Source organism: Camelus bactrianus, chromosome 1, assembly GCF_048773025.1.
Source record: "Camelus bactrianus isolate YW-2024 breed Bactrian camel chromosome 1, ASM4877302v1, whole genome shotgun sequence".
Classification (NCBI taxonomy): Eukaryota; Metazoa; Chordata; class Mammalia; order Artiodactyla; family Camelidae; genus Camelus; species Camelus bactrianus.
Genome location: NC_133539.1, coordinates 68,957,268 through 68,983,616, shown reverse-complemented (window position 1 = coordinate 68,983,616; position 26,349 = coordinate 68,957,268). Strand labels below are relative to the sequence as shown.

The 26,349-nt window shown below is 47.5% G+C and overlaps 1 protein-coding gene across 3 annotated transcripts in view; it reads right to left on the bottom strand.

Moving 5' to 3' along the window:
- Nucleotides 1-4,840: 4,840 nt before the first annotated feature.
- Nucleotides 4,841-26,349, bottom strand: part of MASP1 (MBL associated serine protease 1) — a 65,860-nt gene continuing 44,351 nt past the window's right edge. For 2 of the 3 annotated variants that reach the window (XM_045519767.2, XM_010959225.3), the window contains one exon: nucleotides 20,950-23,414. In XM_045519767.2, coding sequence (XP_045375723.1) covers nucleotides 22,531-23,414 — 884 coding nt within the window. In that variant the 3' untranslated portion in view covers nucleotides 20,950-22,530. Of the gene's footprint in view, nucleotides 7,726-8,173; nucleotides 8,274-10,667; nucleotides 10,736-12,458; nucleotides 12,645-13,511; nucleotides 13,626-16,780; nucleotides 16,919-20,949; nucleotides 23,415-26,349 lie in introns of those variants that run through there. The other variant, XM_045519768.2, reaches the window with a different exon arrangement.

The following is a 26,349-nucleotide window of genomic DNA, read 5'->3' as shown; positions in this document are numbered from 1 at the left end:
TAGGCATCTAGGCTGCTGACGTTGAGTGACCCAGTCTTTCCCCTCCCCTGCATCTCAGTTTCCTCATTTGTAAAGCAAAGAGGTAAGGTGATCTAAAGGGTCCCTGCTGATTCTGATGTTACTCAAAAACTGCTGCTTAGCCTTATTTTGTCCTCAGGCATTTGGTATAGTGCCCTGACCCTGACCCCTCTAACAGGTCATCTAGTTGTTACACCAAGATTTCAGTCTGCCTAGGTCAGCTTGGAGTCTGACCCTCTTATCTGAATGTCCGTGACATCTTCCTTTCCTTTCCTTTCTGGAAACAAATTATTATAGATCTTGCTCTGACTCAAACTCTCTCTAATATGGATTTGGGCGTTGGATGTGCAAACTCAGACCAAGGGAGTAGTTTAAAGGAAGGATTCTGTTGTCTGGGATCCTACTGGCAGGCTGGGCCACAAGTGAGCATTTAGTCGGCATGGATTAAATAAGCAGGATAGTCTCAGGAGATGGGTACAATGGATTAATGTCGCAGGATAGACAGCTCAAGGGGAAATGAGAGTCCTCACTTTCAAAATGGGTCAGCATCTTCCAAGACCTTGGGCCTGGACTGCATCTACCCTGGGCCCTTTGGGTCCCCAGGGCTGGCTTTCATTGGTGTTGGCCTGTTGGCATGTTACTTTGCAGAGGTCTCCACTGGGACTGAGGATGTTGGAGGGGGAGCTATGTTCCCACCCACACTGATCCGTCGTCATTCTGCATGCTTGCCCTGGGAAGTGTCCAGGCTCAACACATCTTCCCCTTGTCATAACATCGTCTTGTCCCCATCCCTCAGAGGGGCCTCCCTTGTCATCTGCCTGAATATTGAGAGTCCTGCCTCTTTTGCCTGTGATCAGAAGTTCATTGCTGGGAACTGAGCCTGTGTTTTTGCATACAAAAAACATTTCCTTATCTTCTTGAAAAAAAGCCAACACATACCAGACACAGGAGGCGATCACAAAGGCCCTGTTAGTCTCCTTCCCTCAAGTTCAGAAAATGCCATGGCTTCCTTTCTGGAGACAGCACTGATGCCAGCAGGTCATAAAAGGCCCAGGAACCTGAAAACCATTACTGTCTTTGGATTTTGGTCCCTGCCCTGTTTCCTCTCTACTGTCTACTAATTCATCCTCAAATGTTGACAGAAGTTTGAGTCTCCTTAAATTAGTCTCCTTATCTTTAGGCTCTTCTTCCTCAGTTTACTCTCTGCACTAAAGCCTGATTTGAAAGGGAAAGCTGATCATGTCTCTCTCTGGTCCAAAACCCTCAAACGTTTCCCCATTCCCAAAACCACGCTGAGCATCCCAGGCCAACACTTCCTGATGGTATTCTTTTTTCCCCAATTTATCTGGCAATCTAGGGCACCAAGTCACTCAGTTTCCCCCAAACACTCACTGCCCTTTCATATCCCTGCTTTCGCATTTGCTGTTGCCTGTACCTGCGTTGCTTTTCCCTTCCACTGACCACTGCGAAATAAAAGAGCACCATTCTCTCCAGGAAGACACCAATGCTGAAATGTCTTGGCGGTGGTGTAGCTGCTGAGTCACAGAAAAGTTCTGGACTAGGGCTGGGGCAGCAGGGCGTCTGCCTCTCCTCTGCCTCTCACCGGACGCAGGACCTAAGTCAAAAGACTCAAGCTTGGGAAGTAAAGCCTCCCAACATTCTTACAGGATCACACACTGGCAGGATAGCCTGGAAACGTGGATGTCAAACTGGGTGCACATTAGAATCACCTGGAGAACTTTTGACTAACCCCCACCTCACCTCAATCCTGAGATGCTCAGCCTTACTCCAGACTGATTATATTTGAATCTCTGCAGGGTGTAACTCTGGCATCAGTATTTCTTTATGGTATTAAAAAAAACTTTAAACCAGCCTAGTTTGAGAACCACTGGTATAGATGCGCTGGAGTAAGAGCTTGGGTTCCAGAGTCCATCAGAACTGGTTTCAAATCCCAGTTCCCCTATTTCCTAGCTCTAAGATTCTAGGTCACATTTTTTTTTAATATAAACTTTTAATTTTAGAATAGCGTTGGATTTGCAGAATAGTTGTAAGGATGATGAGCAAAGTTCCCATATACCAGTCACCAGTTCCCCTGTTATTAACATCTCACATTAGTACAGTACCTTTGTCACAATTAGTAAACCAATACTGATATGTTATTTTTGACTAAAGTCCATACTGTATTCAGATTTCCTTAGCTTTTACCTAATGTCTTTCTTCTGTCCCAGGATGTCATATAAGGATGTCTCCTTAGGCTCTGTACTTGTGTCCCAGGACTGCCATAACTCAGCACCTCAAACTGGGTGGCTTAAAACAACAGACATGTATTGCCTCACATTTTTGGAGGCTAGAGGTCTGAAATCAAAGTGTTGGCAGGGCTATGCTCCCTCTGAAACCTTCCTGAGAGAATCCTTCCTGGCCTTTCCTCACTTCTGGGAGTTTGCTGGAAATCCTTGGCATTCCTTGGCTCCAGCTGTGGGATTTCAAGCTCAGCCTCCATTGTCACATGGTGTTCTCCCCTCATGTGTTTGTGTCTCCGTGTTTCATCTTCTCTCTCTCTTTTTTAGTGAAGTATAGTTGATTTACAATGTTGTGTTAGTTTCAGGTGTATAGCAAAGTGACTCAGTTATATATAGTCTATATGTTTTCAGATTATTTTCTGTTATAGTTTATTACAAGATGTTGAATATAGTCCCCTGTGTTATACAGTAAATCCTTGTTGCTTATCTACTTTATGTACAGTAATATGTGTCTGTTATTCCTGTACTCCTAATTTATCCGTCCTCCCCGCTCCCCTTTGGTAACCATAAGTTTGTTTTCTATGTCTATGGGCCTGTTTCTGTTTTGTATATAGATTCTTTTACACTATTTTTTAGATAATTTGTATAAGTGATAACATATAATATATCTGTCTTTCTCTGTTCACTTACTTCACTTAGCATGATATTCTCTAGGTCCATCCATGTTGTTGCAAATGGCATTTCATTCCTTTTTATGGCTGAGTAATATTCCTCATCTCCTCATCTTATAAGGACACCAGTCATATTGGATTAAGGGCCCACCCTACTCCAGTATAACCTTGTCTTAATTAATTACATCTGCAAGTGCCCTATTTCCAAATAAGGTCTCATTTGGAGGTCCTGAAGGTTAGGGTTTCTACACATCTTTTTGGGGGATACAATTCAACCCGTTACAGGCTCCTCTTAGCTGAGACAGTTTCTCAGACTTCCCTTGTTATTGATGATCTCAACAGCTCTGAGGAGTATTGGTTAAGTATTTTGTAGAATATTCCTCATGATTAGAGTGGGATTATGAGATCTGGGGAGGAAGAACACAGAGTTACTGTGACATTTTCATCATAGCATATCAAAGTCACAAACTATCAGTGTGACTTTTCACAGTTGATATTAACTGTGATCACCTGGCTGAGGCAGTGTTTTGTCAGGTTCTTCCTCCCCCGCCTTGGCCCCATTTTATTGTACTCTTTGGGAAGAGGTCACTATTATGCAGCCCACACTTAAGGGATGGGGAGTTATGTTCCATCTCCTTTATAGCAAAGTATTTACATAAATTACTTTCTATTCTCCCCCCATTTATTTATTCATTTATTCATATAAGTACATATTTATGGGTATTTATTTTATACAATGGGTTATACTCCAATACTATTTTATTTGTTTTACTGCTCAAATTGTACCATTTGAGCTTTCGTCATTTGAGCACCTCCAGTTGGTTCCTGTGTCCCTTTGAGATATCCATATCATTGTGTGACTTCCTTCATTTCTGGTATAAGATGCTTGTATATTTCCTGCCCTCACCCTAGAATCAGCCACGTCTGAAAGAAGTCCTTGTTTCTTTTATTGGAGAAGCGTTAGAAACCAAAATCTGGACAGTAGATGTGCTCATTGCCACTGGGCTGTTGCTGTGCCTAGGTGGGGCCACAGTTTTAACCTCATTGTATTTCAGTTTGCTTACCTTTAAAATGGGGATAATAATAGTACTTTTGTTACAGGTTATTGTGAGGACTAAATTAGAGAATTGTGTCAGTGCTTAGTGTGGTCTCAATCATAGTAAATACTCAAAAATGTTAGTGACTATTTCCCATAGAACTTTTAATATTTGTGCTAATTTTGTTTCCAAAGTTCTTTCTTATATGCTAATTCACCTGATTCAACAATCCTCAAACAGGGATAGGACAAAGATTTTTCTGCCAGTTTATAGATGGAGAAATTAAAAGAGTCAACCTATGCTTGCATTAGAACCTAAGTCTCTTGATTTCAAGACCCATTCTAGATCCAGATTGGCCATTCTGTGTGCTGCATGATGGGTATATATTTTCCTTCCATGATTCTTGCCTACCCTTATTTGAAGGACTTCTTGGTGGTGCTGATTCTTTAATTCCTGCCACCAGGGAATAAGATTAACTCATGGCAGAAGGAAAGTATATACCCCAATTTAGAACAGGCCACTCATAGACATGGTGCCCTATTTTCTGAACCAAACAATTGAACACACGATCAAAAAAATATTTTTTCCATTTGGAGCATGGGTGATGATCAAGAAAAGTAATTTGGATATTGAAAGATTGGCACCCCGGGATATTCTCATAATTTACTGAAACAATAGGATAAAGTATTTAATCAGAACTGACCTGAGAAGCCTAAGAAGTGCTTTTGTATCGGGCATTTGATCTTCCCATCATAATCTCTTTCTTTCTTCATGGTACAGTGATCCTATTTGGATACAGAGAAATGTGGATAAATGAAAACACAACTCACCAGAACCACCAGTGCATGAAAAGCCTACAAGCCAAACAGGGTGCTTTGACTCAATGCAGATGTTTATTGGAACAAATGTGTAGTTACAGCTACACATGTTGTAGAACAATAGCTTCTATTTCTAATGAAATTGGGCATGATCATTATTGCTAGTAACAACATTCATGGTGTGGAATCATAGCTTTAGATGTACAAACTAAATATATTCTAGGGATTTGGGTTGCATAGAGATCTTTCCAAAAGACAGCACATCTTGAAGTTGAAATTGGCTATATTTGGAGGTAGTGAGTTTCTTGTCTCTAGAAATGTTCAAGAACAAGGTCACAATATGGTCCTAACACAAACTTCAACCCTCTGCTTCTATGACTCTAAGAAATTTGGGTTTCTTGGACCTCAGCAGCAGTGCAGGGGCAGTATATCTAACATGCTTGTAGATGAAGGGTGAGGTGAAGTTCCACAGCATGTCTATATATCCCTCAGAAGAAGGATGAAGTTGCAGTTGGGGGAATGAACAGGATAAACTGGGTCCAGCCAGAAGTCAGTATTTGTACACAAATTCTGAGGTTGCTTCAAGTCCCATAGTTGTCTGACTTTAAGGAGGAAAGTTCTTCTAGATGTTGGTTCTAATCCCAGAATCCGACTGGGTATGTTATTTTTGGGAGAGAAGCTAGTGTAAAAGCCTGAGTGGACATGTACTCTTGTCCTGGAAGGCCTCCTTCTGGAAGGCCTCCCTCTGGAAGGCCTCCCTCTGTCTTACCTGTGGAAATTCCCACCCTCCTCAAGGCTCAGCTCCAACACCATCTCCTCTGGGACACCCTCCTGGTGCCCTCTCCTCCAATGGCTCCATACTGTAATGGCCTTTCTTCTACCTCTGTGCTGCTCCAACACATCGCACTTGACAGAGTTCATTCTTTTCATGGTATTCACCTGTGTGTGTCAGTTCTTCCTGTAGGAGCTCCTGGAAGGTGTGCATCATCTTGGTGGTCCCCATAGCAGTCAGCACAGCCTGGTAGATGGGGCAGTGAAATGGGAAGGCATGGTGCTTGGAATGCATTAGGGCAATTCCAAAACTTTGCATTGCAATTCCTCTTTGGTGTCTGAAATAGAGCTCCAGTTTGCCTGACAAATGCCTGGTGCAGTTGAGAGCCATTGCCATCTTCCCTTTACAGAGTAAACAGCAGGGCACAGAGAGGTAGAATAACATGCTCAGAGAATCAGAAGGCAGGCTGTGAATTGCTGTGCCTGAGTGTTTGGCCTGGGGCTTAGCATCCATAGGTCCTCACTCCTCAGTATCTTCTTTCAGTAAGAGACCCTGAATCAGTCCAACAGCTGCAGTACAGGTCAAGAACTGAAATCCCCCATAAAGAGCACATTTGATAGAACAGAAGACAAGGACTTGGGGCTTCTGATCCCTTGAAGGGCTTAGATCTCAACACTCTGGAGGGGATGAGGTCCCTGGAAGCTTCCTGAGAGAGGAGGTGGCTCTTGGAGGGGAGAGGCATTCTGCTTGGGAAATACTTGGGACTCTGAAGGGCTGGGGTGTTTAGCATGAGGAACAGGGGTGAGGTACCAGGGGAATGGTGGCTTAGGGTCAGCTGCGGATATGCGGAGAGAGAGTACAGGGGTCTGAATCTAGCCTCCCAGGGCCTACCTTGTGCAGCTCAGTTTCCCAGGAAGAAAAGGAGGCTGGGGCCTTGAGCAGATGCTCTGCTTAGGAATAAGGAGAGGTGCCTTGGCTAGCGCTTTGCCTGGGCCACGTCCTTCAGCACCAGGGTGTGGTGCGCAGGGGTGGGCATTGCAGTCGCTGCAGTATGTGGTCTGCATTAAAGCTCTATTGAACCTAAGGCAATTTTTGCCTTTTGGTTATTTTGGCTTTAACTCATCTCATCAGGGAGAAGTGGCTCATTGGTTCCTAGATTGTCATAGCTGGGAGGGTCCTTTTTGAAGAGGGGAAAGGCTTTGCATAGAGTCACAGGGAGCTGGGGCCAGAATTGGTTCTAGAATCTGCTGTCTGACTTCCCAATTCACCATTCCTAGTCTCCCCAGTCCCTGCCCCTGCTACTCTCAGACACTCTCATAGTTGGTGTCTAGATCAAAGTCATAAATGCATCACTACAGGACATTCCATAGACTAAGAACCTTGTATCTTTTACCTTTTCATTGGGAGGGGGTTTGGGGTGGCCAAAAGGCATGGTAGCAAAGAAGCATAGAGCATATGGGGGCAGACGAAGGAAATGGTGAAGGTTGAGAAGCGTACACACTGATTAGCCCTAAGACCCAGCCAGAGTTTGTAAGAGAAATTAATGTACCTGGTGGATGTGCTGGCCTTCTGCTAAGTCACGTTTATTTGTTTAAATTTTTTTTAAAGTCATGTTTATTGAGCACTTAGTTTACGCCTGCACTGTGCTAAATGCTATGTATATATTCATTTGATCCTCATCAAACTTTCATGAGGTAGGTAAGGTATGCCATTTCCGTAATATGGACGAAGAAACTGACTGTCGTGAAGTCACCTGCCCAGTGTTGCAAAGCCAGTGAGTGATACTTCCTGGATTCTGACCACTCTGCGACTCTGCTTCTTTAAAGAGAGTGAGAAGGGGGCTGAGACGCCCCCTTCAGTGGCCAGCAATAGATGGGCTGAATGAGGTGGGTGTAGGTCGAGGAGGGTCTTGCATCAGATAATTATCCTCTGTTGCTGACTGACCACGGACAGGTGAGGTGGGGAAGAAGGACTGGATTCAACTCTTCATCCTGGTGACCCTCTGGATCCAGTCCTTGTTGTGGAAGATGTAGGAATACACTCCGTAGCGGTCCTTCTTTCCACAGTCCACGCCCCAGGACACCGTGCCCACCAGGTACCACTGGCCTCTCTCTATATCCAGGGTTACCATGGGGCCTCCAGAGTCACCCGAACAGGCGTCCATCCCCCCTAGAGGAAAAAGAGATGCAGATTAAATTGTCTCCTTCCCTAGCCCCAAATCCAGAGGAGCTTTTCTCCTCACAACTGACTTGTAGTTCAGAGAATTGGGCACCAGGGGGCGGAGCAGACCATTTGACACAAACTTGGGCTCTGAGCTGTTGAAGGTCAGGCCTCCTCATTTTAGAAAGCGCAGGTGCAGGCCTCTCTAATTTCACAGGGAAAAAGTTGGGCTGGGAGAAGGGAATTACGGAAATTCCTTATTTAGCTCTCTTCTTTCTGATGCATTTTCTCCAGTGGAATCCTTCCTCTCCTGACATCCTCCCCGTCCTCTGCCTTGCTCCTCTCATGCCTCAGCTGCTCAGCCTACCAGCCTCAAGGTCTTCAGCCCTTCCATCCCTGGGCTCTGCGCCCCTCCCTGGCTGGTAGTGCCCTGATGTATGCCAGCCTCTTGACTTACCTTCCTTCTCCCCTGCACAGATCATATCTCTGGTCACATTCTTCTTCAGTGGGGCATAGGCCTCCTGGCAGGTGCGGTGGTCAACAATTGGGATTTCGATCTGGAACATAAGGACACTGTTGGACCCCACTCTTGACTGAGGAACCCTGCTGTTCTGACACCAGTAGAGCTGACTCTTTCCCATCCCCCTTCCTGGATGAGCCTGGGTCTACCTTAGACCTGGTCTCAGAAACTGCCCTACAGTCCAGGTGAAAGAACACTGAATGGAGAATCAGATCCATGTTCTGGTACAGTCTTAGTCATGCATTTGCTGTGTGACCTTGAGCATGTAATTTGCCCTCTCTGGACCTCAGTTTTTCTCATCTGTAAGATGGAGATAATAATATTTGCCTAACACATGCATTATTTCAAATATGGCAATGTACACAAACCCTCTGGGCAATCTTCATTTCCCCACCCCTCCCATTACTGGTTGTGGGACCTGGGGCACGTAATTAGTCACTGCTTTTCCAGACCTCTGAGACTGTTTCCTCATCTGAAAAATGGAAGTCAGAACATTTGACATACTAATCACATGGAGCTGTTGTACAAAGGGGAGATGAGGAGCAGATGCTCTATAAATGACAAGCACTGCATAACTGGTAGGTGGTGTAGGGCCAGCACGCACTGCATGCTAGCACACTGCAGCAAGCATTCACTTACGTTCTCCCCCACTAGAGTAGGAGCTTCCAGACACTGGCTGTATATACTGTCCCAGTATCTTATCTTACATGTCTTGCATAGCATGGAATATAGATGGTACTCAGGAAATATTATTTTGAATTGAGATGATAAATTGATACACAAAAGTAAAAAGTATTGTCATTATTATTGTCCTGGACTCAGCTTGGGAGTAAAAGTTGGAGTAGATGTCTGGAATAAAAAGAGGAAACATGAATCTCATTCAGTCAAACCAAGAACTGAATGGTTACATCCCCCAAAACCCCAACTCCTGCCGACCCTGGCTGGGAGGGGACAAGAGGCATTTAGGTCCCTCTGGGGCCTTGGCCTTCTCAGAAAAGTGGGGAGAGGAAGTCAGGGCAAGGAAAGGTCATGAACACATATTCTCAGCAAACTGTCGAGGGCCCGACTAACCTCTCTCCATCGCTCACGCATCATTTAAATGTCGTTTCCTCTGGGAAGCCCTTCTGAACCCCTAGGGTGAGGTCAGAGTCCCTGCTGTACAGTCCGGAGCATCCTGCACTTCTTCATTCCATCTATCACATCGATAACTGCTTTCTCTCTCTCCCACTTGACTGTAAGCCCAAGGAGGCCAGGGGCCAGATCTGTCCTTTTACCCCCCCAGCACACCAAGTAACTAGCACAATGTCTGGTACATGCGAGGCACCAAATAAACACTGGGGAGTTAATGATTAAAAGGATAAATAGTTGTTGCAAATCCAAAATGTTAAAGTATGTTAAAATAACATACGTTGAAGGATTTAGGAGCTAGCTGTGGCAGTCATAGAGCCTGGGAATGTCCGAGCCAGGCAGCTCTTGGAGGACATCTAGTGTTGCCTGTGACTTTGCAGCTTGAGATATTACACTGCAGTAGAGAGAGGCAAGATGACTTGTTTAAGATCACCCAGCAGGTTACTAGGAGCCAGGAATTGATGCCATGGCTCCTTACTCCTAGTTCAGTGTTCTTTTCTGAAATGACAAGAATGTAAACTTCCTCTTTTTTTTTTTTTTCAGTCACTGAGAAAAATGTATTCATAATATATACACTGACGAAAGACTTATATCCAAAATAAAGAACCCCTACATCTCAATAGTAAGAAGACAAATCCCCCCCCAAATATTTGAATAGTCACTTCACTAAAGAAGATACATAAATGGCCAATAAGCATATGAAAATATGTTGAACGCTATTAGTCATTAGGGAAATGCAGAGTAAAGTTACAAGGAAATACTACTACACACTACTAGAATGGTTAAAATTAAAAGGTCTGACGATACTAGGTGTAGACAAGCACATGGAGTAACTCATGCAGTTGGCCCTTCATATTCAAGGGTTCTGCATCCATGGAGAATGTAAACTTCTAAATGCAAGAGTCAATTTCATTACTGCAAGGACTGTAGCTCTCAAAGCCCCTTCTTTGGCCCATCTTGGTTACTCTGTTATGTCAGTCTTTGTGATGTATAGATGGATCACCTTTTGGGGTGTCCAAGCCTGCTATTTTCTGGAAGAATTTCCATGAATTGAGCCTTTAGTATGCTACAGAAACATTGAAAAATGTTTATAGATCAGAGCCCCATGACATGTAGAGCAAACAGATCAGGCTTGTTGGGATTCAAAGTCCCACTTAACTTTAGAGGTGAGTCTGGGCCTCTAGTACCTCTCTTATCCCCTCCCTCTGCCCAAGCCTCCAAATTTCTCAGGGGTGCTATGGAGTGGGAAGGTCCAATGCAGGGCAGAGGTGTCACCCTCTGAAGGGGATAAATTGAACTTCACCTCCATCAGGGTCTCCGGGAAACTCTGCAAGAACTGCTTCCCCCAGCCACTGATGATGACTATGGTCCCTGGAGGAAAGAAGACACAGTGAGAACAGAGAGGCTGTCTGTGGGGTCTTCAGAGGGTGGCATCTTGCAGCCCCATCATCCTCTGCCTGTGGAGGGAAGGGCTGAGTTTGCCCCCTCAGAGAAAGGCAGCATGGTGGGGAGGAAGAATGCTGGGTTGGAGGTTACCCGCCACAGAGATTTAGGCATTGGTTTCTAAGAGATGTTAGCTGGTTTGTCTCATTGTCTGTTCTCTCCCACTCCCAACTAGCTTGGAACCTAGGCCCCACGAGAGCAGTAATCCTACCTATCTTATTCAGGGCTGTATCCCCATGCCTGCACAGTGCTGGCACATAGTAGGTGCTCAATCAATGATTGTGAATAAATAAAAATTCCAGCCTAATCCACAATAGGATATGCTGCCATTAGCCCTCACCCCCTCTCCCTTCCTGAACCTCAGTTTCCCCATCCATAAAGTGAAGAGGCTGGATTTGGTATTCTCCCAAACCCCTCCCAGCTATAATAGCCTAGAAGTCTATAAAGTTGGCAGATCTCGAGGGACTGTGGAAATGGTTGAGCACTGATAGAGCACTTATTTCTTCGTTTGAAAAGAGCCCAGATACTGAACACAGCACTGGGCTTTAAACTGGAAACCTGGGAGTCTAGCCCCGGATCTGCTTCTTATAAGCTGTATCTTGGGTAAGTCATTTCACCTTGCTGAGCCTCAGTTTCCTCATCTGGAAAATGAGACTACAGTACCACCCCACCAGGCTTTTATAAGTACTAAATAAGTTAATTGATGTAAACTGAGTGATACATGGTAGGCACAGGGCATCTGATGATTCAGAGCCATATCTGTGCCTTTCGTGTTGGCTCACTTCCCCTGAATACATTCAGCCATTTTAAAAAGTAACTTCTTTGCACTAAAGGAGGTTAGCTGTGACACGGAATTCAGAACAGGATAAAATGAAAGCCAGCTGGCCTGGGTTGGACTCTCACACTATGTTGGGTATGTTTATGTATTATTTCCTTTAAGCATCACAACCACCCCCAGGTATCCCCAGTGTAGCGGTAAGGGGCTTGAGGTTCAGCAGCTTCCTCCAGGTCACCCAACTAGGAGAAGGCAGCCCAGGGACTGGAGCCTGTGCTGGGGATTAAGCTGTTGTCCCTCAGCTCCAAATTTACCCTTCTATCCTCTGCTTTGTGATGCTGTGGATGAGACCCTGAAATGGCAGATCTGCTTTGTCAGGAGGCCTGAAAATAGGGGGTGCTTCCAGGAAGACTTACAGTTACTGTTGGCATCACCCTAGCAGGGGATCCTCACCCCAACAGTGGTGTCCAAACTTCCCAGGTTCTGTAACTCCAGCCTCTTCCCTTTGTTCCCCCAGCCCCAGGAGTGGTGGTTTCTTCCTGCAGGTGCTATCTCTGCTGTCTCAGCATTCCTCTTTTACTTCTTCAGTCCTCCAATACCCTATGTCAAATTCTCTCTGTTACAATAACTAGTCTGTTTCTGTTTTCCCACCCGGACCCTGGCTGACAAAATTCTTACAGTACTGAACAAGCCTGCCTGTTTACTTGTGCTGCCTTGGAACCAGTTCTGACTTAGCTGTTTTAGGGGAGGGAGCTGAGGAATCACGCCAACATTGTCAGCTGACTCAGTTGGCAATAGAGCCAGACCAATGCTGGAGAAGTCCAGTGGAGACACCAGGGGCTCTGCAGAAGGGGGATCATGGGTGGGGAGGGGTACCTTCCTGCAGTGGCCCCCAGGGAAGACAGATGGGCATTACGAAGTCATTCAGCACCGGGCTCTTTGACAGTTCCACCAGAGCCACATCATTCTCAAACGTGCCGGAGTTATACAGAGGATGGAGGAAGATGTTTTTGACGCTGAGTCTCTGTTCATTTTCATCTGATTTGCGCCTCCAGTGCTTGCCTGGGCAAGAAGAAGGCACATGAGGCATGAGAGCAATGGGACCGTGAGGACAAGGTCATGCCTTGTTCCCCGCCAGCCCCTGTTCCATCCAGCCCATGCTTCTAGCCTTATACTGCCCTTCCTCTACTTTTTCCAAGTCATCCCACCTTACCTGCCCTTCCCCACATATTCTCCTGGGCTCTGAACTCTGTCTTTCTTCATGATCTGATCCAATTACCTTATAATACTCACTCAATGCCCTCTGCCACTTGTCCAAACCATACAGTCACCCTTCCTTGCCTGGGTCATGTGTTATTCTGCCATGAAACCTCTTAGATCCTTGAGTTAGATTCTTCAGTCACAAGTCTCTTCTCTGTGAACTCCTGGCACTTTATCTGTTCCTCTCCTATAGCTCACTGCTTCCTGTTTTATATGAGAGGTCTCTGTGCTCATATTTTATTCCTCTATTAGACTGTAGGCTCCTAGTGGGCAGGAACTTGCATCTTCAGATTCTGGCATAGTGTCAGGATGTTAAGTATGTGATGAATAGAACTGAATCCACTGGTGGTCCTGATTTTACAAAGGAGAGGGGAAGCTTGGATTGTTTGTGTATGATTCACTTGAAACCACAGATTCATAGAAGTCTGAAGCATCTTTGGAAATTATCTTGATGGGGGTCTATTATAAAAGCTGAGGCCTCGACTTCAAAGAGGCCTTTCTCATGGTCCCACCGCCTGAGAATCGCAGCCTTGGACTTGGACTCAGGTCCCTGGACTCCAGTCTTGGCTCATTTTTCATCCTACTAGTCACCATCCCTGATGACTGAGTAGACATGCCCCATACCCCAAACCACAGGTGGCTTCAGGAATCAGCTTGCTCCTCACTCACCCATGATGATTTTGAAGGCAGAGGGGCTGAACAAGGCTGAGTCATGTAGGATTGGGTCTTCTGGATCCAGTGGCTGGTGAAGGCAGTGAGCTGCGGTCACAATCCACTTGGAGCCTGAGAACAGAATTGCACACACACACCGTCCTGCCTGGCCCTGCCCTGCCTTCCACTGCCTCATGCTGAGGGCCTTCAGACCACTTCTCTCCATTGACACCGCCTCCCTTGCATTTCACAGCCCCAGGTCAGAAACTCATGATCCTAATCTGAATTGAAGAGTTTATTCTATGATCTCATTTGCCTATTCCAACCCAGGCCAAGCCTGAGTGTTTCAATGATGATTTCAGGGCTCCTTAAACCCATGGGGTTGGTGAACTCCAAATGGCCCAGGGTATCCACAGAAAACCTTGTGCTCACTAGTTGCCCCTCAGGCCTTGCTACTCAAGGTGTGGTCTCTCAGCCAGCAGCGTCAGCCTCACCTGGGAGATTTTAGAAATGCAGACTCTCAGGTCCCACCTCAGATCTACTGAATCAGAATCTGCATTCAGTAGTAACATCTGAGGATTTTAATGGATCCCCAAGTAATTCCTGTGCATATTAAAGTTTGAAAAGCACTGTTCTGCGTGGTGCTTCTCAACTTTGGGTACACATTTAGAATCACTTGGGGAATGAAAAACAAACAAACAAACCCAAAAAACAGTGCCTGAGCCTAAATCCAGATCATCTAAATCATGGGGGTGGGGCCCAGGTACAAATACATTTTAGAAGTTTCCCCCAGATGATTCTACTGTCACCAGGGCTGAGAACCACTGTTCTGAGCCAAAACTCTCATTTCACTGATATGGATTCTGAGGCCTGGAGGAGAGCAGGGATGTCTAGGGCCAACCTGCCGGTTGGTGGCTGAGCCAGGGCTAGACCCTGGGTCTCCTGATGCTCAGTCACCCTAGCACATCTCTTGTGTCCTGGCTATCTCTTTCCCTTGATGGACAGGTTCCTGCCTTTTGCTTAATATACAGTCAGGCCTCAATTCATCTTCATGGTGGAGCAGATGACAAACCCATAAATAGCTGAGCCCAGAGATATACTGGGATGAGCAAAGCAGAAAGAAGGGCACCAGGGCTTTGGGGTGGGGGTATCGGGGCAGGTTCAGAGTCCAGGGTAGAGGTCCCTTTCTGTTGCAAGTTCCAGGATTCACTTGGCCCTCTCAGGAGCAGCTGTGAACTCCGGTTACTGGGTTCTGGATAGAGCTCCACACACGCCACCTTCTTTCCCTGGTGGTATTTTGATCTCTGTTCATACTCAGGGGCTGTTGGCCAAATTTTCCAAGTGAATAAAGTGGGACGAGATCCCCAGATTAGGAAGCCTACCTCAGATCAGGGCTCTGGGCCATTGAGATGAAACTAGGGTGTGCAATGGTGAGTCTGAAGACCTGGCTTTGCTTCCCAGCTCTGCAAACTCTGAGTCCCTGAGCCGGGAAACCCCTGCCCAGGCTTCAGGGTGAGCACTGAATGGGCACTTTCACTGTCTGTCCCTAAGCTCCTTCCCAGCTTCCTCTGCCCTCTTCCCACTTCCCTCCATCTACAAAACTGAATGACTGGAGGAGGAGAGAGATTCTAGATGAGGAGAGCTATATTGAGGGGTGGGGAGGTGAGGTGGGGTGAAACCTTTGGCTGAGGGTAGAGAAGTAGACTTCAGACACCTTTCAAAACGTACGTACAGGGAATAAACATGTAGGAGATACAATGAAGCACTGAAGCTTATTGAACTTAAACACTCAAAGTCTTCAGAAAACTAATTCTTAATTAATTCCATCTCTTTTCTCACATTCTAACAAAATTGGAAATGTCTTCGCTCTCTTGCACTCTCCCTGTCTGCTCCTCCCCGTTGCCTCTCTGCTTTTCTTTTGACACTTTATTCTTTTCTGGGTCCTCCCTGATTCTTTACCTTTCCTGATTCTCTCTCTCTCTCTCTTTCTCTCTCTCTCTCTCTCCGGTGTCTGTGACCTACCAGCCTCTCTTCCTCTTGTATTTGTTTCCTTTTATTTTCCCCTTAATCTCTCTTCACTTCTCTAGTTTTCTCTCTGTCCTTTCTGTCTCTCTATCTTCATCCTTCTGACCCTGTCTCTGCCTCTTCCTCCCTTCTTGTTGTGGTCCTCTCCCCTGCCCGCTCCCCACAGGCTCCCCTTTAACTTGTCCTCACTCTCTGTGCGGTTCCATAGAGTGAGACAGCTCATCTTTGTGGTTGTGGAAATAAAAGGATCAACCCCTCTGCTGGGTTACCATTTCACATGTCCTGGGATGTCTGGACCGCAGCCCTCAGCAGGCCTGGTACCCCTTCTCAGGGATCCCTGCCGGGGAGCTGTCCTGACCTGAATGCACCCAGGAGGACGGTGGGTCAGGGTGAGGCGAGGCTGGCAGCCCTGGAGCTGCCCCGGCAGAGGTGGACCCATCCTTGCCTTCTTCCTCTTGTGATGGGGTCAGAGAGCCTCGAGATTGTTATTAATTTTTATTATGTCAGAGCTGGGATGGACCTTAGATCATCTGGACCAAACTGTGGCAGGAAAAGCCATAAACCATTTCTTTCTTGCTTTCATTCCCACTCCCAACCACATTCAGTCCATCACAAAATTCTGACAAGACTATTTCCCGGTGGTTTTCAATCTGCCTCGTGTCTATCCCTTATCCTCTGTCCTTATTCTGAAGTTAATGCCTTCCCTCCCTACTATTGCCATAGACACCTCACAGGACTCTTGGCTTCCAGAGTCACCCTTTTTTCAATCCCTGCTGTCTCAGGTGAGAACTTCCCAGAAGATGCTTATAAAACCTGCAGCAATGTTCAGGATAAAATCTAAATTCCCAAGCATGGCATTCAAGGCCTTTGTAAACTCCCTTCTCCGACTCTTGGAGGGTGGGTTTTCTGGTTCTTTCTGGTCCCACAGCACTGGCACACCTTGACTGTGAGTCACATGTAGGTGCCTTGTGTTGGGATCCATGTTTGAGGGTCGGATTCCCTAACCCCTTTCAGTGCCAGAGACTGCCCAGGGCTCAGAAGGTGCTGCTGACAGAAGGAGCCGGCCAGATCAGAACACACATCCCCTGGCTCCAGTTAAGGGCTCTTTCTACCACATTGTACCTCTGGACCCTGCTACTAGTGTGCAAGATTCTCAGTGAAGAAACCTTGTCAGTCTCCAGGAAGTGGGTAGAGTCCCTTTCTTTCCACCCTACTCTCTCCCTCTAACCCTGGGTCCCCCACCCCTTCCACCTTCTCCTTACCTACAAGGGCGCCCCCGCAGAAGGGCTGCCCATCCAGGTGTGACAGCATAGCAATCCAGGGGTTGGTGCCCTTCTGGGCTGGGCGTCCACTGAAGATCCTGGCCATCAGATTCCGGGAGAACTTGGGAATCCCACATACTGTAGCCAAGGGAGGGAGGGACAGATCACACTCTGGGCTCCATCTTGCCCTTTGCCAGAGCTGCCAGGTCATCACCCTCTGTTAGGAACATCTGTCATTTTTGATCTCCCAGCACCCATTGCCCCTTTTAGTAGCAGCACCCCAATTTTCCTCTGGGGTCCGCTCTTCCCCCATTTCTAGTCCATATAGCCTGAGTTGCAGTGATCTTACCTCTGGTTCTAGGGGTAGGAATGTGACCCAGACCTAATGAAAGCCTCTTTTACTCTGGTCACAGTGATTGCACAGAGATGGGAATGTAACCCTGCCAGGCCAGTGAAAGTCTGCCTTGGGAATTTTGCTAGAAGGTCTTTCTCTTCTGGAGGAGTCAAACTGCTGGCTATATGCCCAGATCTGCCAATGATCACTTCATGGAAAGTTTGCTGAGAAAAATACTACTAACAGAAAAAAAAAAAGTGGAAATAGAAGATAAGGAGTGAAGCAAGAGATAGACTGCATCCTGATTTTTGAGCTGTATCCTGATTTTTGAGCCCCTTGATCTAACCACACCTGAAGCCTTTTGGTATGGACTTTTCAGCTATGTGAATCTGTAATTCTCTCTTTTTTTCCCCTTAAGCTGTTTATGTTGGGTTTCTGACAGATAAATGGAAGAGTCCTGACTAATAAAGAATTTTCATTCTCTATCCACAGGGATCTTTCCTCCCTGGAGAAGCTCTTCCTCATGACCTGGGGGTGGGGGAGATTGAAGATCCCCACAACAAGTGTCTGACTGCTCCATACTCTGCTTCCACTGGCTTGGATTCGTAGACACAGACACATAGGACCTTACAGGTAAACAGCCCTTGGGGACCATCTAGTCTGTCTCTCTCATCAAGCAGTTAAAGAAGCTGAGGCCTAGAGAAGAGAACTGACTTCCCAAAAGTTACTCCATAAGTTAGTGGCAACACTCTTAACTCTAGGACTCCTGATTTCTACTCTGGGCTTTCCCAACTCTGGCCAGCACCACTAACTCTCGCTACATGACTCCCAGAGCACTCATACCCCAAGCTCCTGGATCCAGGCAGTCATTTGCCTTCTTTGGGGCTATCACCAGGCTGCTGAATGGGGCTGGGGAAAATCATAGATGAATGGTTTGCAACCTTGACTGAATCTCCAGCATCTCCCAGCATCATCATTCCAGTGCCCTCAGCCAGCTGCCTCAAGTTAATATCCTGTCCCCATTCCCTCAGATACTCAGAGCCCATGGGGTGGGAACTCCCCCACCCATCCTCCTCTCCATTTGCTCCTTCTGTGAACTTTCTTCTCTTCAGAACTAATTCTGGGTTATCGATCTCCTCATTTCCAAATTCATGGGGATCTGGCTTTGGAGATTCTTACCCTCTCCTCCATATTGCAACTCTCCTTTGTTTATGCCTCCAAAACATGGTCAAGACTTCTCATCCTTAAAATCAAATCTCCACTTTCCCTGCTTCTCATTCACTCCACAATCTTTCCCTCTCCTCTCTTCCATAGTCAAGATTTTGGAAAGAGAAGTTGACAATCAATACCCACATTATTCCCTGTCCTTTGGAGATGGATTCAAAAGAAGAAAGTGCCATGCGCTGCACAGACTTGGAAATAACGTGGCCGCTTGAATATTTAATAGAGCCATAATCACAGATGGAGATAGGATGGCTCTGGGCCCACAAATGGAACTTCGATGGTTATATTTACATGTACAGGAAGATACCAGTTCTGAAATCTCATCTCATACATTCTTCATCTCTAGGAATTCTCCTTGCCTTGTGGTCACCCACTATTAAAGCTGGAGCATCCATTGTTTCAGATGAGGCTAGATACAGCTTTGACTTTTGAAAGAGCAAAGCAGAAGACAAAGTCTGGAAATACACTTTTCATTGGAAGAGTCAGGCTCTATGGTAAGAAGAAAAGATTTGTAGGTTTCAAGGAAGCAAAACCCAGGGAGCTGAGCATATAAGCCATAGAGAAAGGAGGCTGTAAGAGCAGTGTGCTGCCTCAGGAAAGACATAAAACCTAGGAGAAGGGTAGAGAGAGGAACAGAGAAAAGAAGGGAGGGTGAGGGAGAGTGGGGGGCAGATGGTGGGGAAGAGAGAGAGACAGGGAGGGGGAGAGAGAGAGAAGTGGGAAAAATAAAGGAGGAGCAGTAGGAAGAGGTAAAGGAGGAGGAAAAGCTGGAGGAGGAGGAAGATTAAGGACAAGGAGTATGAAGGAAGAGGGAGAGGGGGTTAGGGACTTCAACATGAACGCAGGCCTACTCTTTGGATCTTATCTCAAAGTTGACAGTAGAGACCGAGTCCCTGCGCCCAAGGAAGTCCAGGCTGGAGGTGTCCTCTGGACCACCTTGGGTCATTTGCACTGCTGACAACTTCATCCCTCTTGACACTTTCCCTCCTTGGCTTCTGAAGCGCTTCCCTTCCTGTGTTTCCGATTCCTCTTTTTTCTCTCTTTCTTGGGGTTTCTCTTCTTCTCTCCATGCTTTCCATGTTGGTGTTCCCCTTGTTCAGTCCTCAGCTCCCTTTCCTTTTCTGCAAAATGCCATCTCCTCCTGTGCCATCATACACTTAGACCCTGATGAATTTCAGATTAGTGTTTCTGACTTGTTCTCTCCTCTGAAGCAGTCCTTCCTTCCGCCTCCAGCTGGATTACTCGTGAACTCTTCAAAGACAGCAAAACCAAGCCCTGGTCTCCACCCTCCACCAACCTTCTTCCCTTCATTATTCCAGATGTCTGTTAATGTCTGTACAGAACGCATCCTTATTGCCTCCTCTTTCTTCAACTCCCATATCCAATCAGCCACTAAACTGGTAAAAAATCACCAGAAGCAGCAGAAAGTAATGTGTCTGCTCCCCTCCATGTCATAATGTGCTCTCCATGCAACCTCATGACGCCTCAGTGTCTCAGTATGTCACAACATAAAATCCAAATATCTAGAAGAAAGTAAAAATCTGAAATGTAACAGAACACAAGACATGATAATCTTTGAAACCAGCTACATATGAAGTATAAAGCATAATGCAGGATTTCCTTAGTTCTCAAGAGTGTAAAAACCATGACATTTTCATTTCAATAAAAACCTCAAACAAAGGCAAACCAAGAGCACATCCCATGGGGAGCCGTCACTAACACGTTAGTTTGTGTCACCCCACACCTCTGTGTCTGCACTATTTCACACGATGCCACTACATCAAACCCTGCTGAATACACTTACATGTTTTCAAACTTCCCCACCCCCACATCTGCACTGTCATGTCCTAGGTCTGGTGGGTCTTCACCACCTCTGTCCAGAATGGTTGCAGTAATTTCCTGGCCGCTCTCTCTAGCTCAGTTCCGTCCCTCTAAGCCCTTCACTTTCCACAGTAAGCTGCCCACCCTCAGGCCTGCTGATTCAGAATTTCCCATGGGTGAGACCCAGGAATCTGCATTTTTAAACACCCCAGGTGATTCCGATATGCCCCAAATTAGAGAATTACTGGTTATAGGAAGGAGCACAAATAGAGGATGACCTTCAAGACTGCCCACTCTCCCTCATCCCCACTGCTCCCACTCTACTCAGGGTACACTTTCCTGCTTGATCGCTGTCCCCTCTGCCCCTCCCCTCCCATCTCCCGGGGCGTTCTTTGCAACCTCTCTGCAGAGCTACCCAGATCCCCTTCATCTGTATGAACCTCTCTGTCCTCAAGGTCCCATCATACTGCCATCTCCACTCTGACGACGTTGAGCTCTCTTTGCCTGTGTGAGACCTAGATGCCCATGACCTTGCATTGCATGCTAGTTTGAGCTCTCTGGAGTCAAGGGCTTAAATGGCTGGCACTTCCATGACGGAATGGGCAGCCTCGAAGAGGACACACGCCCATAACCACTCCACTCCTCATCACCCTTTCTTGGATGATGTCCAGGTGACAAAAATTGTACTATTTCTGCAATGGGAGAGATTTGGGCTTAATGAGGGTCCAGATTTTCTTCAAAAGGTCAAAGCAAACAAACATCAAAAATAACCAGACACCAAAACACAGGCTGTTGGTTATCCACTGAAGGTTTATTTCCACTTTAGTCCCCTGGACAGGAGAACCGGAGTGCAGAGGCACCTTACAGAGGAGTGAAGCTTGTGATATAAAACATACAAAATATAGCATCATCTACATGCACTGTTCATAGACATAGGAGTGTGCTTTCAGGACCCGGTTGGAAAAGTGGATGCTTCCCAATTGTTCTCTTGGAATTCCTCTCAGGGCTTTCTCTGGCTGCCTTTCTCTGATGGAGAGTCCCCTGAAGAGAGAGCTCCGGGAGGAGGACGATTAGCCCTGTCTGAGGTCCAGGGAGAGGCTGCTGGCAACGGAAGAGCTGAACACTGGAGCTGGAAGGATCCTGAGGGGATCCTTTGACAGATGGGGAAACTGAAGCCCAGAGAGGGAAACTGATTTGTCAAAGGTTACACAGCCAGCTGGGGAAAGAGCTGTGGCTAGAACCCAGGACTCTTGTCTCTCTGTGTCTTCTCATTGCCTTTCATGGGCAAGTCTCGGCTTCCCTTGACTCTGGCCCCTGGAAACCAGAGAAGTGGATCCCTCTGCACGTCCATCCTGGGTGCACTCTCTGGAAAGCCCAGATTCAGGCACGCTGGGCAGTGCGGTGGGATTGGGCCACTCCTACATCCGGAGCCCGCCTTTGTTCTGTTTCCCTGCCCAGAAGCACGGCGGGGCACAGCATGGGCCTTCTCTTTCTCCAAGTGATCCAGTTCAGTCTCCATGCCTGGGGCTGGGGCTGAGGTGGTCTTTCAGATGCTACATTTCAAGGCTGGAAGGTTGCTCTGTGCTTGTCTGGAGTGTCAGGTGTGGACGCCCCATTTTGTCAGCTGGTATTTGAGAGTGACGTATGTGCCCAAAAGGTGGTTCTGAGTTGACGGCAGGAATTTAACGGGGTGGGGGAGCCTCCCACTGCTCTTCTCCCTACAGTCACCACAGGGCTTCCCAGCTTTCTCCTTGTCCTTTGAAATTCCTTTAACAGGGAATATAAGAGATAAGGCTTGGACTGCAAGGAGCCGTGGGGAGAAGAACCCCAGGGATGAAAGTCCTGCAAGGCTTCTGGGGGTGCAACCCCTGTCTCCCCAGACCTGAGCGGCTCTCTGCCAGAAAAGGGATTAGACTGTGCCCAGAAGCCAGAGCTGGGAAAATACATGGTCTCGGACTTCAGCTCAAGGCAAGGAGACATTCTCTAACAGTCAGGTCCAAGCTCAGTTACACCCACCGTGGGGCCAAGGAGTCTGACAAGTGAATGGAGTGAACGAGGTCCCTGGGGTAAGCACTCTAGAGAGGAGTGGTGGGACTGCCCCCAGCCTAGCTCCTCGCTGTTCTACAGGGAGAGTGAGGCTGGGAGAGGGGAAGGGACTCGCCCAGGACCGGGACCTAGGTCTCCTGTGTAGAACCTTTTTCCTGTATCACACTGCTGCCTCTTGGAGTCCTGGGGGCTGCCTTGGGAAGGTGGGAGCAGTGTGTTCTGTCCCATTTGGTCTGCTGAGTAACAAGGAGGGTGCTTTCGGGAGTGTGTGGTGCAGCCTTGCTTGGGTTGGGCAGGACAGGCGGCCCTGAGGAAGTCAGGCAGCTCACCGTTCCACCTGGAGCTCCCCGACACCCTGCGGGGTGCCCATCTGCTCCCACACCCAGTCCACGTAGTTGGAGACCTTAGTGTAGACCCCATACACCTGCTTGCTGCCACATTCTTCGGGGCCCCCCCAGGACACCAGGCCTTGGGCCACCCAGTGCTTGCTAGAGTCGTCGAGGATGACAAAGGCCCCACCGCTGTCCCCCAGACATGTGTCCTTGCCGCCCTCGTAGTAGCCGGCGCAGAACATGTTCTCTGTGACACTGTAGTTGCCTGACCGGGACTCATAGCTGGTCTTGCACTCGGCGTGCGGCACCACGGGCAACTTGACGTACTGTAGCACGTCCGACAAGGTCCGCGTGCCGCTGCTGATGATCTCGTCCACCGTCACGTTAGGATTGGAGATGCCCCAGCCAGCTACCAGGCCCAGTACATGGGGCGCCGGGCCTTCGGGCTCGGGTCGTGGCAGGCAGATGGGCATGACGTGGGGCCCCAGGGGCACAGGCTCCCGCAGCTGCACCAGAGCAATGTCGTGGTTGTAGTTCTGGATGTCGAAGTCTGGGTGGAGCACCACTCGGGCAGCTGAGCTGTTGACAGCCCCCGATTTGTCCCGCACGTCATGCAGGCCCAGGTAGACAGTGACGTGGTCCTTGGAGACTGGTGTCACCGTGTTGTCTCTGCGCTGGGAGCGCAGCACGTGGGCTGCTGTGAGGATCCAGGACTCAGAGAGCAGGGCCCCGCTCCCAAACCACTTGTCGTTTGGTACCCTTGAGGTGTCCTCCACCACGATCAGGGCCTGCCAGGGGAAGAGGCCGGGCTCGGCGTTCCGACCTCCGATGATCCGCTTGACCAGATTTGGCAGGGAGCGGGAGGGCTGACCACACACTGTAAGGAGGGAGCAGGAATAGGAGACAGAGACTGGTCAGCTCAGCCAGGTGAAAAGAGCCACTGAAAGTAATTCACATCCATCCACTGTAGATTATGCCACCACAGACCCTACTCTACACCACGGGGCCATGCTAGCCTGGGAAAGCTCTGAGGGGTCATCTTTGGCCTAAGTCTTTCTAGTCTGGCCCATCTGTAGATCTGTAGCCAAGGACATCTATGGACCAGATCATTTTATATGTGGGCCTTCACCATCCTGAACCATTGCAGCCAAGATCACTTGTGCATGGACCATCTTTAGCCAGACCTATATCTAGCAGTGGTCACTTTGCCTATCTTCCCTAGAAAGACATCTCAGAACCCAGAAGTGGTCCACTCTGTGGGCACTTAGAAAACTTCTGAAAACCATAGGCTATCAGCTTTGAGAGATGGAAGGAAATGAAAAGACTGTCTAGCAGGTTACAACAAACTCTGGACTCGGCCTAAGACACCTGGGGCCTTGACTTGACTGCTCTCCTCTGTCCTGTGTGATTCTGGGTAAGCAAATTTCCTTTTCTGGATCTCAATTTTTGATTTGCTAAACGAGACAGCTGGTCAAGACGATCTCCAAGGATCCTTCAAATTTCAAATTCCTTTGATTTTTATTTCATTTGCCCTGACTACCCCCATTTTACAGGCGAGTAAAACTCTCCCAGAGGTTAAATGATTAGCCCAAGGTCACGTGACTGTTAAGTTGAGTAGTAGGGACTTAACTAGATTCTAAGATCAACGTCTTATCCTGTACCCAACAGTGCCTCATTACATATGAAGACCATGGTCATGGGCCCACTAACCTTTTCTTCTCCAGCCTAAAGAACTCATACTGTGAAGGGATGCCCTGGGCATCCAATGTTAGGGAAAGGTGGGGTGGCATAATCTACAAGCAATGATGCATGGGCTCTGTTCTGAGCCACCCATCATTGCACCCAGGAACCCAGTAGTACCTTCAAGAGAAGAAGAAGGGTCTGATCAAACTTCGTTCCACCAAGTTGTACCCCGAGCATGCACATGTACCACCAGCCTCCTGCAGCCAAACGCCTTTGGCCCATGGGCAGAGGGTCTTCAGTACCAGCCCCCCTACTGCTAGGAACAAGCTCACATGGATTCCTCCCAGCAGAGTGCTTATGTCTGGGATGTAAGCCTCGTGTGAGCGTGGACCTCCTCCTAACCACGCATTAGGTTGCAAATTGCCAGGCTACACTCCTTGGCCCTGGATACTTTCAAAGATCCTTTAAAGGCCAAGGAGCATTTGAGTTTTCTTGGCAACTTTGAGAGGTCAGGCTTTTAGCAACCTAATGCTTTTCAGATCCTCTTCTTCCTGATGCCAAATGCTTCTTTCGTGATCCTGAAGCACCCTGCTGTTCACCCCAGGCCAGATGTGAGCTCATTGTTGCTAACAGTTTGTGGCCTGGCCTTTAAGAGTTGAAGGCCAGACTCCCAATAATAAGTAGCAGCCTACAAAGACATCTCAAGGCAAGTCTGTGACTAGCCCTGCATGTAAACTCATTTAGTGATGAAAGGCCGTCATCTGGTAAGCAGTATGCCTGTGGCTCAGTCCATGGACACAAGAAAGCCAGAGCTGAATGATGCCTTTTTCCAACCAAGATGCCAGAGCGTACCCCAGGTCACAGAATGTCAGAGCTGGGGAAACTTGAAGAACAGCCGATTTACAGATGGAGAAACTGAGGTTCAGAGAAGGCACATGACAAACTCAAAATTATTAGTGGCAGAGCCAGCAATGGAGCCCATTTCTTCTGACTCTAGCTTCATTTTTTCCCACTAAAGTCTGTTTTTCTTCTTGATACACTCTTTTCAAGAAGTTGAATGATCCAGCAAGACTTTGAGAGAGCCCACTGAAGTGGGGCCATTCTTTTTGGCTGCTACCATTCTCCATCCCGTCTTTCCTGGGACAAAGGAATCTCCCTGAAATACTAGCTTCAGCTGTGCTGAAGTCAGATTCGGGCCCTAGAAGACTGGAGGCACTGAGGGAGGGCTCTACAAGCAAAAATGTGATATTTTAGAATACTGGGTTCATAAGGATGGCAGAGTCAAGAATGGCTCGGCATTGCTTTTGTTGACATCAAAAGCCTTGAGTTCACCTTCCAGTTCCACCTCTAACTTTCTGTAGGTAACTCTGGACAAATTATTATACTTCCCTGATCCTTAGTTTTCTCATGTGTAAAATAAGGGGCAAATAATATACGCTTAACAGTTTCCTTGGTAAGGTGGACATTATTATGCTAGATGAAATGGCTTTCTCCATTTTGGCTTGCTTCTGGGTTCAATCTCAGTGTTTTAGGGGGAGGGAATTTAGAATTCTCTGGCCTAGTCCAATGATGCACCATGTTCTGCTGACCACCAGGTGTTAAAATAGTTTCACGGCTCCTTGCATACGAGATGCTTTGTATGAATCTACATGATGATGACCAAAGAGTCCCGGAATGTCATGGATCACCTGGTCCTGCTCCCTCACTTCTGAGGTATGAAACCCTAGCCCCAGAGAGGTGAGCTTACTTACCAAAGATCACAATTAGGAAAGACAACACCAGGACTAGGACCCAGGCTCCTGACTCCCAGCTCAGTGCCTCACCCCCTTCCAGAGGTCACAACATGGCTGCCCAAGACGGAATCTACCTGCAGTGCTGTCTTCTATGGTCCACATAGTATTTTAGCAAAATGGGGATTTGATCTCCAGTTTGCCTCAGTTCCACCATTCCTATCTTCTCTGAGGCTTCCCCAGCTGTGGCCCTAGGGTATGCTCCTGGCTAAGCCCAAATGAGAGGCTGGGGATCAGCAGAGCATGGATGGGTTGACCTGTTCCCTGCTCCAGCTCCTCATGAGTTCTTTTAGTTCTTTCTTAGGCATAAAGCCCTCCTAAGCAAAATCTTCCTAACCA